Genomic DNA, 13,928 nt, shown 5'->3' on the forward strand with positions numbered 1-13,928 from the left:
GGACAAGGAACAACTGGTATTTAGTAGTAGTAGTACTACTACTACTGGCAATGAGTGCAGCAACAGCTGCCTGGGAGAAATTGTCTTTCTCTTGAATATGAAGAACACTAAAATGGGAGGATTTTGTTCCATCCTTTTGTTTCAAAAGAATAACTAATGTAAATCATTTTTTAAAAAATATTTTATTCATTGGGAAACTTGAAGGGCCGTGATTCATAATTGAAGAGTTGGGAAGAAAAGTCATATTGGATGATGCCAGCCTTTGTAGATAAGGAAAAAGTTGAGGAAGATAAGAGACTAATTTTAACTTGATGTCTATTTTATGTCCAGGAAAATAATTTGATCATCACATTTTATTTGGACTTGAGGATTAAAAAGGAAGCATGATTAGTTACTTTCTAATTAACCCATTTACTGGTTCAAGTAATGCTTCAAACTATTACATAATTTACTGATTGATGGTCACTTTTCCATTGCCAAAAATAACAGTGCATTTCAAACCTTGCACGATACAGGATAAGATCCTGTTGATTTGATTTAATTTGCTAATCAAATCAGTAATGATTACATTTACAAATACTGCAACTTTTTGAAGTGAAAGCACCTGAATTCAATTGCTATACTAGCATAATTGAAATGTTACATTTAGGGTGTCGTTTTGTTCAACTTGTTGGTTGCTTCTACTATTGCAGAAATGGTGGTGTATGGTTAACACTGGGAGAGGAACTAATGTGCTGTACAATATTCCATTCCACACAGAAGTCAACTCTAAAATTGATAAATTGGGAGAAATACTTGACAGGAACTCATAAGAAAATCTGTTCTGTCAGCCCCTATTTTAGGGCTCCATATCAATATCGTAGAATTCTGAAGATTGGAAATACAAGATAGTGATTTGAGCTGGAATCTGGAGAGGAAGTGTTAACTTTTTTTAGTACTTGCAAACGTACATAATTTTCCTTTCAGATTGACTTGTATGTTGTCACTGTGCCGGTTAATAAATCGTAGCAATGTAGGCAGCACAAAAACAGTGTTTCACAAAATGGAAGTTTTATTTTATGCTTTATACAAGAGGTAAATAATAGAAGTTTATCTACAAACACAGTTAAAGCAACTTTTAAAATCAGGGTAGCTTGGGGAACACGTTGTGCTATTTTTTTTGAACCAGCATTAATTCAGTCTTTACACTCTCACATTGGATATTCACACAGGGAATAGACAGTCTACCTCAGACAATTTGTCTGTTTTCCCTTGTACTGCATTCAACTTGAGACTTGCTACAAGCCTCATTTTGTACATTTTGCAGCATGTGATTTGGGCTATTTTCAGGTTGTCAATAATTAACTATTAAACTAATGATGAAATTATAAATAGCACCCACACTGACAACAGTGCCATTTTGACTTCAATCAATGAATATTATAGTTATGCCACTGTTTGTTTCAAGTGAATATTTTTATACAATCTATAGAATAGAGCTGCTCTCATATGTTAAAATCTAGACTTGAGCACAATTTCCTCCATTCTACATTCTAGCCTTGGGTGGAACTTGATCAGTACTTCTACTTTTGGCCAAAAAATGCTGGCTTTTAGAATCAAATATGCCCAGTTGCTAGCTGGGAGTGAGATGGTTAGGGGGAGAGAACGAAGAGAATGATGGAGGTCTACCCAGATGCTTTTAGTAGATTAGAATACACCTGCTGCTGCTGTTTTAAGCTGTGCTATGTATAAACTACAATACTTGCCTTATAATTATCTACTGTTGAGACAAAAGCCAAAAGTATATTTTGTTAAGCTAATATAATTTGAAAAAAACTAAGTGAAATTTGGTAAGTGAAATCTGTTTAATAGTAAGTTGGCAGATTAGAGTGGATAGGCACAGTAATGTAGTCAGGGTAGGGGAAAGACCATTGACCTTAGTCTTATGAAGATTTTTAAAAATTTTTAATTTCACTGACTTTCTAAAATAGGACCAGTAATAGTTAAAAGTGAGTTTACAAACAGTCTTAAAATCTCTTATGCATAGATGTATGTTATGCCACTTATGAACAACTACCAATCTGTGTGGTAGCCCTGAAGCTTTATGAATGACAACTGTGCATGCTCCAACAAGCCAAATGATGGAGCTGGCAGTAGAACCCAGTGGCAATATTGCAAGTTTGCAGCAAATTCTGTAGGTGCTACATGGCAATATTGCTTGATTTGGAATGGCGGAAGGAAAATGAAAAACATATTTAAGGTACCTGGACCAACAGTGTTAGTGTAGTGTAAATTCTGGTGACAGCACCGTTGCAAATGTGATTTATATACACTGGGTATAGATAGGTTAGACATAAATAGTAATGAATGGCAGGAAACTTAATAGGTGGAGGAAATACAGCTTACAGTGGTGGTGACTATTGACATTTTAAATGTCAGGTTATTCAGTATTGGAACTGTCAATTTCAACTTGGAAAAAGGTATTAAATAGGGGAATTATTATATTCCCCTTATGTATAATAGGGGAACATATATACAGGAATAGGTGGACTATAGTTTCTATCCCAAATTTTTAATGATCTGCAGAGAAAATTACTGTAAATACTAAATTTATGCATTATTCCTCAAATTCCAACCAGACAGGAGGGAACAGACTCTCAGACATTTTTTGAGAATTTAGGACAGCATCAGGCAATGATTTTTCCAACAAGTATGTAACTAAGTGGTGGTCTCTAGTTTTTTTGATTAAGATCAAGTGATCTGCAAGAAAACTCATTTAATACTATTTTGGGAGAACTTGTCAAAAGTAATGGCATGAATCATGTATAACCAAGGACCATAGAATTCTATGGCAATTTGAGACCAATTTCTATGGCAAGGCCAACCAAACTCTGAAGCGAAACATTAAAATTACAGAATTGGGGCATCTCACTTACAGGTATTTAAACTGTTTACTGTGCAACAACTGGGAATTCAAATTCTATGTACTATATTGTTGGATTTTAGTTATTGATTCTCAAACAAAAATTTGAGCTGCTAACTGCTAAGTTAGTTTTAAGGTTAAATAATTGCACAGTACTTCATATCCTGCAAACTTAATTTTCAAATCAGGGTGTAAAATGTACAAGTATGAAACTGCTTTGATCGGTTTGTATTCTGGAGACCAGCTGATAAGATTTGAGAACTAGTCCTGTTTTACATTCTTTGAATTTGACTTTTATAGGAATTTGTATCTACGCTGTATTAATTTTAAAATGGCTTTAATGTCATTTTGGAGAATTTTTCTACTATCTTTAGTGCTCTTAGGGAAAGGGAAAAATGCACAATTTTTTATTCTCAGTAATAGAACTTGCATTTAAAAAGTGTGTTTTGTAACTTCTGGACTTTACAAAGGTAGATGACAAGCAAAGCAGGTGATGATGGGCTAGCAACTACCAAGACTTAGAACTTACTGAATTTGAAAGTGGAAGAGATAGTTAATGAAGTTGCAGGAAATCACTGAACACTAGTGACCCTGTTTACAACATTAAATGCAACCCCATTCAGCCAAACATGTCAAGGTCTGTACCTCACAGTGGGCTTGCAATGAAAAGGGGAGAATGCATGCCTATTGACTCAGCCTCCACTACTGGATAAGAATGGTACAGTTCTCAGGAATTTTGTCAGTTCAGGTTACTTCCCAAGTTTAATTTGAGCGCAATCCTGAATACAGGCTTACTTCCAGATGTGTAGGAAGGAAGCCAATCAAGTTATTGGAACTTTTTCAACTTTGTTTCAACCTTGCTGCAAAAATGAAAACTTCATTTATTTTCACTTTTAAATCTGGAAGATATTTTGTAGGAGGCAAAAGTTATTGCCAAGGAAAATCATTGCTGTGAATTCTAAATTAAAATGCAAGTTTCCAGCTAGCATAAATTTATAAAAGTTTACAGATGCAGTGTGTAACATTGGGAGTGGAAAGCATGTCCTCTACCACAGAATGTCATTATAAATAAAGGAATGATAAGATCATGTTGACCTGTCCTAAAAGTACACTGTACATTAAAATGACTTGGTTGAACATTTAACTTATCTAGCATGAAGGGTATGACAAATAAAAAATACTGTACCACACTCAGACTAGACTGTCCAATCTCTACAAGCAAGAATGCATATGTTGGATGAATGTAACCAGATATAGTAATCAATTTGATGTATAATTGCACAGGCGAAGAACAGTTGGACAGGACTGTTGTAAAACCAGCAGCACAGTTCTTGTATTTTAAAATACGTGCACTATGCAGTAAGACTGGGTTTTTTGGCCCGGGGGGGGGGGGGGGGGTCGGGGGGGGGTCAGCCTGGTGTAAGGAGAAGACAGTTATGATCAATAGTAATACAAAGCTCTGCTTACTTATTAAACTTTGGTTAGTACCATTAACCAATTAGCAGTTTTCTTTCACTTTTCTTTCTTCAATTGACTAATTAATCCGTCATAAAAGTAACATATAACTGAACCCACAAAAAAACACTTGGACATCTTAATTGTTGCCAAGTAACTATTGCTGGCTGTCATTGCTGTAAGGGGAAAGACATGTTCCTGCACATTATATCAAACTAACAGCATCAAAATACTGTGCTGAAATAGTTTTTTGCTATAACGATGTAATTTAAGGCCTTTTTGGTACTGTTGTGCCATTCATTGGATGTGTTCTCACATATAACTATGATAGTTGTTTTTTTTTACCCATTCTGTTCATTTCTGACTAAATCCTAAACTGGCTGTAATCCTGCCATTCTTCTGTAGACAAAATTCCTGTTACCCATGATTTTGTTGCAACAGCTGTTTATGAATGTACACAGTAACTGGATCTGTTTAAGTGGTCTATTGAGAGATCGGAATATACATATTAAAACATGTAACTGCTGCACTGAAAGTGGCTTTTGACAAAATTCAAAGAACTGCTCCAGCATTACTGAATGCTCAACATTCAAAGTTGTTAAGTCATATTACTAAAGTCAAACCTCCAACAAAAACTCCAGTAATATGAACTGAATCTGCCAGTCCTGGCTAATTTACTTTACACTTTAAGAAGATTATGGTACTGTACAACTTCAACTGCTAACAGCTCAGATGATAACCAGGTTTACTTCTAAGTGACCTTGACAAGTGAGAGCAAAAAGCCTACAACTGACAGGATTTTGGTCACTGAAATCAGATTCAATCTACAGGATATGTCTCATGTTGTAGACCTGTGGAAGTTGCTGTACATTATTAAGCGTAACCTTGGACATACACAAGGAATCTGTTGGTCTATCAGCACAAACACAGTCAGTCACAGGATTCTGTAGCTGAGTGTTCTAATAAAAAGCTGCCTTTCGTTTTACATTCAGGGTCTGCTCACTTCTCAGAAAAGCGGCAGAGAAGGAAACAAAAAATAACTGCATGCTATAAAATATATCACAAAGCTGCCAGATGTGCATATTGGCCATATGAGCTCGAAAACTAACTAAACCAAATGGGGTAGGTAAGAATAGTAAATATACACTACCAAGTAACAATTTTAAATTTTGCTATTATTGTGTCCCAAATAACTGTCATTGAGTAGCACCAGAATTAAATTCTTGCCTGTTTTAAATGTTTTAGTTACATGAAAATATTGTAAAATGTTCAGTTTTTCCAAATATGTAATTATTTTGGCTTCCTTTCATGGCTTTAGTTTGGAACTCTATAGAAACCACATTCAGTACATAATATGCCTTGCCTTAGTGCAATTTGTAGTATTTCGGCAACATTGTTTTTGTAAATACTTATACAAGCCTGAAATTAGATCTACTTCAGATATTCCAAATCCAAATTTAAAAACTTTAAAATTCATCAGAGCACAAGAAAAATTAATTGCTTTAAATTAAATTTGGACTTGGAAACCCTATAAAACAAATGCTTAAACATCACTTCCAATTATCTAAGCTACACCTGACAGAAAGATCCTATGCTTGGTTCCTGACCTGCAAAGCTTTGAAATGATAGCATAAAATTGAAGGGTTGTTTGATTATATAGAAGTACTTTTTTTATTCAACTGAAAAGAACTTATTTTGAGAAATAATCATTTCCCAAATTGTTTTCCTGATTGATTCCAAAAGCACTGACTTCTAGCCCAGAATCCACACTCATCAAGTGCAGATATTGGCAAATCGTGGCTGTACTTCCCACGATTTTATGCAAAAACTTTTAATGGATGAATCATTGTGCAATATGCACTTCAACTCTAAGAGCCTTAAAATAGTGATCACAAAAAGATCAAGTCACAACTTGTAGAAAATATAACAGGCAAGATTTTTAAATGAAAAAGTGCCTAATTTTTTAAACAAAAATTGGAATATTTTTGATTTAAAATGATTAATTCTAGAGCTTCAGCTATGGGCAAAAGTTAAGTTGAAACACAAAAGACAAAACTTAGTGGTTTTAAAATTTCAGTCTAACAAGATACATCCCTAAATATGCAGGCTGTGGACTGGAATCTATTTCTAGTGCTTTTATAGCTGACATCAACATATGATTTTACTATAGCAACAATAGAACCTCTCACTTCTTTATATGTATACCATTAACAATGTGCTGCAATGTGCACATATGCCAACAGCTAAAACAGATACAAAGCTTATAGTTTCTATTCCTGCAAAGCTAATTTAATAACTTTATTGGTTTGAAGGTTTCAAGTTGCTGCTTCTGAAGGGGACAGAGAGGTCAGAGTTATGCTTAGAGTAATCAGGCCAATCTATTGTAGAACCAAGGTTGGAGTGAGGCAAAGAAAAAAGATTAAGATTGAACTATTTTTAAGCTGCTCTGAATACATGCAGGGACAAATAGATAAGAGACGCTAACTTTATGACAACACAATACACCACTTAGAAGGCACAACATTAGCACAAACAAAAATAAAAACAAAAGGAGAAAACAGTCCCTAAGATTTCACTTCATAAAACTTGGAACATCAAAAGGGACTGAGATGCATTTTCGTTTCTTTCACACCAAATAAAATCAGCCAGAAATTACCAATTTGGTAAAATGTTCTTCATTGATCTCTATTTGGGATAGTTTTTTTTAAACAGCAAACAGATTTTTAAACAATCTGATTGGTGAGGTCTTCATAAAGATAAAATCTCTGCAGGTTTTATAAAGGAAATGAAGACCTTCAAGTGCAGGTTAGAAACAATTTGTCAGGAAGTCAAACTTTCTGACATTGTTCAAATCACATCAGAACCTGGGGCTACACAACAAGATGCTCTTCAGCTTAAAAGTGCAATATTTTAAAAAGGCTTGTATTTTCCAACTAAATTGACACTAATGGATTATCTGCAAGTACACAAAGAAACAATCTGAATAGTGGTCATGCTTTGTAGCCACAATGCTATGCACCATGTCTTATTTCTTTCCTCAAAATAATGCAATCACCTTGTGCATAAGTATTGTAGTACAGGCACATGTCCTTAACCTATTATGTTCTCCACAAAAGTCCAAAGCTGAAGTAGCTTGTCATATTGTGATCCCTCAGACACATCTGCAGGTAGCTTCAGAGTTGTCCTCACTATATTGATGAGGACAGCTTTATGCTGCAGCTGGAGTAGCCTTCATCGCTACCAACACTTTGGAGGCTGCTGTGGTCATCAAGGTCACTGATGCTGGAAGTGCTAATATCGTCCATGTCTCCATGGGAGAATTCTGTGCTCTCTACATCCACTTCAATCTCTTCTGGAAACAAACAAAGGCAAAATCATTAGCACAATTTCAGGTAATAGTGTCATATATATTGGTTCTTTTTGAGATTTAAGTTATAGCAAACTAATTTTATAGGTTTGTTGTTTACAAGCTTATATAAGAACATAAGAACATAAGAAATAGGAGCAGGAGTAGGCCATCTAGCCCTTCGAGCCTGCCCCGCCATTCAATAAGATCATGGCTGATCTGTTGTGGCTCAGTTCCACTTTCCCGCCCTCTCCCCATAACCCTTAATCCCCTCTCTTATCAAGAACCCATCAACCCGCTTCTTAAAAATATTTAGCGAGGCAGCCTCCACCACTTCAACGGGCAGAGAATTCCAGAGATTCACCACCCTTTGAGTGAAGAAGTTCCTCCTCAACTCCGTTCTAAACCGCCTCCCCTTTATCTTGAGGCTGTGCCCCCTAATCCTACTGTCTTTTTTGAGCGGGAAGAGTCTCTCCACCTCTATCCTATCCATCCCATTCATCATCTTATACGTCTCAATGAGATCTCCCCTCATTCTTCTAAACTCTAACGAGTACAAGCCTAGTTTATTCAGCCTCTCCTCATAGCTCAATCCCCTCAACTCCGGTATCAGCCTAGTAAACCTCCTCTGCACTCCCTCCAGGGCCAAAATATCCTTGCGCAGGTGCGGCTTTTAGAGGTTATCCTCATGGCATGGAGTCTGGCTAGACAGAAACATGCCAAAGGCAAACCTATAACACTTCAGTGCCAACTTTGCTGCTTCATACTGTTATAATTCAGTTATACTCAACAACAGATTGCTTCACAAAACTACCCCTTATAATGGACCCCAATTCCTACTGTGTATATACATAGAAAAAAAGTTTCTCAAAGCCAGTATTCTTCCTGACATGTCATATTGCAGGTGACATAGTTAGATTATATTAAAAATTTCATGTTCATCCATAAACAAGCCAATAGGCAAAATAATACAAATACATGACAGAAAATACAGCAGTTTGTTAACGTTGCTGGAAATATATCCTTCTTAGCCCTTCTAAAAAGCCTCATTGAGCTTCAGCTTACTCACGTTGATCTTGTCACGCAATGGATTATGATCATGAGTAAACAAGGTTATTGTGGGTTCTCGATGTGCTGCTATACATCAGTGTATAGCATCAGTAGAAAATAGAAGGTAATTGTGGGCAACAAAAACTATGAAAACTACCTCGTTCTGAATCTGAACGATCAGAGAAGACAGTAGACCCTATGCTGTCCATTCGTATTCGTTCATTCTCTGGCAGACCCTGTAGCTGTTCCAGTCTCCTTTTTAAAAAACGATGCTCCCTTTCCAGATGCTCAATCTGGTACAATGACTTCCTATCCAGCTCTTCAAGTTTCTGCAATGGAGTAAAACACAAATGATGAATTGTTTCTATGAAGTAAGTTAATCTAAGAATTGAATTGCCCAGCTAAACACAAGAGGAATTGACAACAGTGACTTTAGGCAAGTCATGAACTTAGCATATTGTATGTGGGCATTAAATATAGCAAAATACTATACTGTGATTAGGAAACAGCTGCTTGCAAACAACTTGCATCAACAGAACTTTAATCAAACACTTTAGAAATTGGCACGTGATCATAATTAACAATTTTCTCATTAATTTCTTAATAGGCTCACTGGAGAAACATTCCATAAATGATGTGTAGCATTGTTAAAATTACTAACGTCATTATAAAAGTTTTTTTTAAATTTCAAAAGTAAAATTATTGTAGGTAAATGGACAAGAATTTATTGGCATCTGACATGGAGAATGCAGCTGAGCATTTTGCTTTACCTTAATATGTGCTTTGGCTTTGTTGAGTAAACCAAGTGTAGTATGCCTGGTACACTCTGATCCCAGTGGTATAAGTTCCTTCAATCGCTCTAAACAGAGACGAAGGTGTGCTCGCCTATAAACAAAAATACAGTGCATCATCTTGCTTCATACTCAATCCAACAATAAGCCACTATTAAACAACAATTCATGAATCTAATGTCAACTGTCCACTCAATAAAGATCATCACAAAAATAAATGTCAGTGCTTCTTTGCTGATAGATCATTACTTTGAGGTTCTGTAGGAATTTCCCTGTAGAGAATGGATTGCACATCAGATACCTCATTTAATTTAATAATTCAACAATAAATGACTTGAAGAATTAATTTTTGTTATATATTTCAAATACAGAAATTTCCAGAAATTACTTCAGATTATTTATTGATGAATGTGTAGGAATGATGTTACAAAGTGTTACTATCATCAATGTCAGGCTTTATAGCCTTCAGACTCAATACAATAATCTCTGCTCCTTTTTTTGTACTGAGGCTGCTGATGATTCCGCTTTTGTCATTTTTAGTTCAAGACAGATCTTGTTTCTTTTACTGTCACATTCCAATGCCTCTTTTACCTTAACACTGTTATCCCCTCGTCATTTAATCACTTCTGCTTTCCAACTTCTCACAGCCCCTTCTGTTATTTCCTCTCCAGCCTTTTCCTGTCTCTGTTCTTCCTTAAAACCTATTACATCTTTATCCAGTTCTGAAACTCTTTCTTTCTCCAGAGATGCTGTCTGACCAGCTGAATATTTCCAGCAATTTCTGTTCTTCTTGAAAACTATTAATTGGTTGTAGAAACATCCTGGAAATAGAGCAAGTTGTCTGCGTAATATCAGCCACTGCAATCAAAAAAAATCTGACTAAAACTGAACAAACACAGATTTTTTACACAAAGTTACTGTCGGAAATGGGTGACTTCAAAGCTAGAAAGTAAGATCAGGGTTCAGATTACTGTTAGAGTGTAGAACATCTGCTACATCACTCCTTTTTAAATCATACCCAGCACAAATTTGTGGTTAGTTAATAACCTTAGCGTAGAAAGAAACACCCTTAAGTGCTTTAGAGGTGTAAAAAAATAATGAATGGATGTAATCCATTATTCTGTAGTTTAGGAAATACTGATTAACCTCGTATCAAAACGTTAAACCTACATTCCTAGATAGGGCGCCGTAGATTTGTTCAAATCAGTCAATGATTTTTGAGAAGGATGGAGTTCACTCCTTTGCATCAATTGAGATAAAAAAATAAAATTTTGCTGCATTTTTTTCTCCTCTCTCTGAGTGTGATGGGTAAGACGGATGAACTTAAGGCCTTTATGTTCGCGAGGAATTTAGATGTGGTGGCAGTGACGGAGACTTGGTTAAAGGAAGGGCAGGACTGGCAGCTAAATATTCCTGGGTATAAGTGTTTTAGGCGTGACAGGGGAGGGTCGAAAAGAGGAGGGGGAGTGGCGCTCTTAGTTAGGGAGCAGATCACAGCGGTGCAGAGGGAGGATAACATGGAGGGGTTGGAGATTGAGTCTCTGTGGGTGGAGTTGAGGAATAGGAAGGGAGCCATTACTATGCTAGGAGTGTAGTACAGGCCGCCCGACTGCCTGCGGGCAGTGGAAGAGGGTATATGTAGAGACATTTTGGACAAGTGTAGGAAGAACAGGGTTGTTGTAGTGGGAGATTTTAATCTCCCTGGGGTGGAGTGGAAGGTGCCTAGAGCTGGGGGTTCGGGCAGGGAGGAATTCCTAAGATGTGTATTGGAAGGGTCCTTGCAGCAGTATGTAGATAGCCCGACTAGACAGGGGGCTATACTGGATTTAATTCTGGGTAATGAGCCGGGTCAGGTGGTTGAGGTTGCAGTAGGTGAACATGTGGCTAATAGTGACCACAACTCTGTCTACTTTAGGATATGAACGGAAAAAGATGATTGCTTGTCCTAAGGGGAGGGTGCTAAATTGGGGGAAGGCTAGATACAGCCGGATTAGGCAGGAGCTTAGGGATACAGACTGGGATAGGCTATTGGAGGGCAAGTCCACGTTAGGCATATGGGAAAACTACAATGGGTGCAGGAAAGGCATGTGCCAGTTAGGAGGAAGGATGGGAAAGGTAGGATTAGAGAGCCGTGGATTATTAGAGATATAGAAGACCTGGTTAGGAAGAAACGAGAGGTGTATGTCAGGTCTAAGCAGCTGGGAATGGAGAGAGCGTTGGAGGAGTACAGAGAGAGTAGGAGGGATCTCAAAAGGGGAGTTAGGAGGGCAAAGAGGAGGCATGAAATGGCTTTGGCAGGTAGGATTAAGGAAAATCCAAAGGCGTTTTACTCCTATGTTAGGAGCAAAAGGGTGGCTAGGGGTAAAATCGGTCCTCTCAGGGACAGACGAGGGGAATTGTGCTTAGCGTCTGAGGGAATGGGGGAGATCCTGAATGAATACTTTGCGTCGGTATTCACGAAGGAGAGGGGTTTGATGTCTGGTGTGGTCATCGAGGGAGCTGTAGACCAATTGAAGGATCTATCAATTACGAGGGAAGAAGGGTTTTTAGGTAGCATTAAAACTGATAAATCTCCAGGGCCTGATGGCATTTATCCTAGGCTGCTTAGGGAGGCGAGGGATGAGATTGCTGGGCCTCTGACGCAAATCTTTGTCTCTTCTTTGGACACAGGTGAGGTCCCAGAGGACAGCGAACGTGGTACCGTTGTTTAAAAAGGGTAGGAGGGATAACCCGGGTAACTATAGGCCGGTGAGTTTAACGTCAGTGGTAGGCAAGTTGATGGAGAGGGTTCTTAGGGACAGGATGTATGAGCACTTAGAGCGTTGCGATCTGATTAAGGATACGCAGCATGGCTTTGTAAAGGGGAAGTCTTGCCTTACGAATCTGGTAGAATTCTTTGAGGAGGTGACAAAAACGGTCGACGAAGGACGAGCCGTTGATGTCGTCTATATGGATTTCAGTAAGGCGTTTGACAAAGTCCCTCATGGTAGGTTGGCAGAAAAGATTAAGGCTCATGGGATACGTGGCCAGGTATCTAGATGGGTTGAGAACTGGCTTGCAAAGAGAAGACAGAGAGTAGTAGTGGAGGGGTCCTTTTCTAGCTGGAGGTCTGTCACTAGTGGTGTGCCGCAGGGCTCAGTACTGGGATCTCTTCTCTTTGTAGCGTATATAAATGATTTGGAAGAGGGAGTAAGTGGTGTGATCAGCAAATTTGCTGATGACACCAAGATGGCTAGATTGGCAGGCAGTGAGGATCAGTGTCTGGCAATACAACGGAATATTGATACACTGGTGTATTGGGCAGATACATGGCAAATGGAGTTTAATCCGGATAAATGTGAGGTGATGCATTTTGGCCGGAATAATGTAGGGGGGAGTTATATGATAAAGGGTAAGCCCATAAGAAGTATAGAATCGCAGCGAGACCTGGGGGTGCAAGTGCACAAGTCTTTGAAGGTGGCAGTACAAGTGGAGAAGGTTGTGAAGAAGGCCTATGGTATGTTAGCCTTTATAGGAAGGGGTATAGAATACAAGAGCTGGAGCCTAATGTTGCAGTTGTATAGAATGTTGGTTAGGCCGCATTTAGAGTACTGCGTCCAGTTCTGGTCGCCTTACTACCGGAAGGACGTGGAGACTCTGGAGAGAGTGCAGAGGAGGTTTACCAGGATGTTGCCTGGTATGGAAGGACTGGGTTATGAGGAAAGATTGAAGAAATTGGGGCTCTTTTCCCTTGAAAGATGCTGACTGAGGGGGGATCTAATAGAGGTATATAAGATTATGAAGGGTATAGATAGAGTAAACAGAGGTAAGCTATTTCCTATGATAGAGACACACAGTACGAGGGGCCATGGACTTAAGGTGAGGGGGGAGAGGTACAACACAGATATTAGAGGGAGGTTTCTCACAGAGGGTAGTGGGGGTATGGAATGCTCTGCCAAGTAAGGTGGTGGAGGCAAGCACGCTAGAGTTGTTTAAGAGTAACTTAGACAGGCACATGAGTGGGTTGGAGATGGGTGGATATAGGAGATCGTTTTAAATGAGGGTCATTAGCACTGGGGCGTCCCTGGTAAGGTAAATGGATATGGTATGATAATAATGTTTTTTTTCTTTTCATTCACAGGTTTTAAGTCGGTCCGCCTTGTTATCCAACGAGGGGCATACACACGATGGGTCATACTGGGGCTGCTCTTGGTTGTTCGAGATTGGCCATTAGCGTGTGCTTAAACTGGACCAGATGCTGGGCAAGACGACAGCTCAGTGACTATCACTGTTTGCTGTGCAGACACATGGATTTGGGCCGGTGTCTGTGGGAGTTTGTGCATTCTCCCCTTGCTTGCGTGGGTTTTCTCCAGGTGCTCCGGTTTCCTCCCACACCCCAAAGATG

At 38.5% G+C, this 13,928-nt stretch overlaps 1 protein-coding gene across 1 annotated transcript in view; it reads right to left on the reverse strand.

Moving 5' to 3' along the window:
* Positions 1-1,033: 1,033 nt before the first annotated feature.
* mxi1 (max interactor 1, dimerization protein) overlaps positions 1,034-13,928 on the reverse strand; it is a 73,795-nt gene continuing 60,900 nt past the window's right edge. The window contains exons 4-6 of the mRNA XM_080205866.1: positions 9,524-9,638; positions 8,911-9,082; positions 1,034-7,709 (exon numbers count right to left, since the gene is read on the reverse strand). Coding sequence (XP_080061992.1) covers positions 7,546-7,709; positions 8,911-9,082; positions 9,524-9,638 — 451 coding nt within the window. The 3' untranslated portion in view covers positions 1,034-7,545. The remainder of the gene's footprint in view (positions 7,710-8,910; positions 9,083-9,523; positions 9,639-13,928) is intronic.

This window comes from Carcharhinus amblyrhynchos, chromosome 17 (genome assembly GCF_965287045.1).
Source record: "Carcharhinus amblyrhynchos chromosome 17, sCarAmb.v2.hapA, whole genome shotgun sequence".
NCBI lineage: Eukaryota > Metazoa > Chordata > Chondrichthyes > Carcharhiniformes > Carcharhinidae > Carcharhinus > Carcharhinus amblyrhynchos.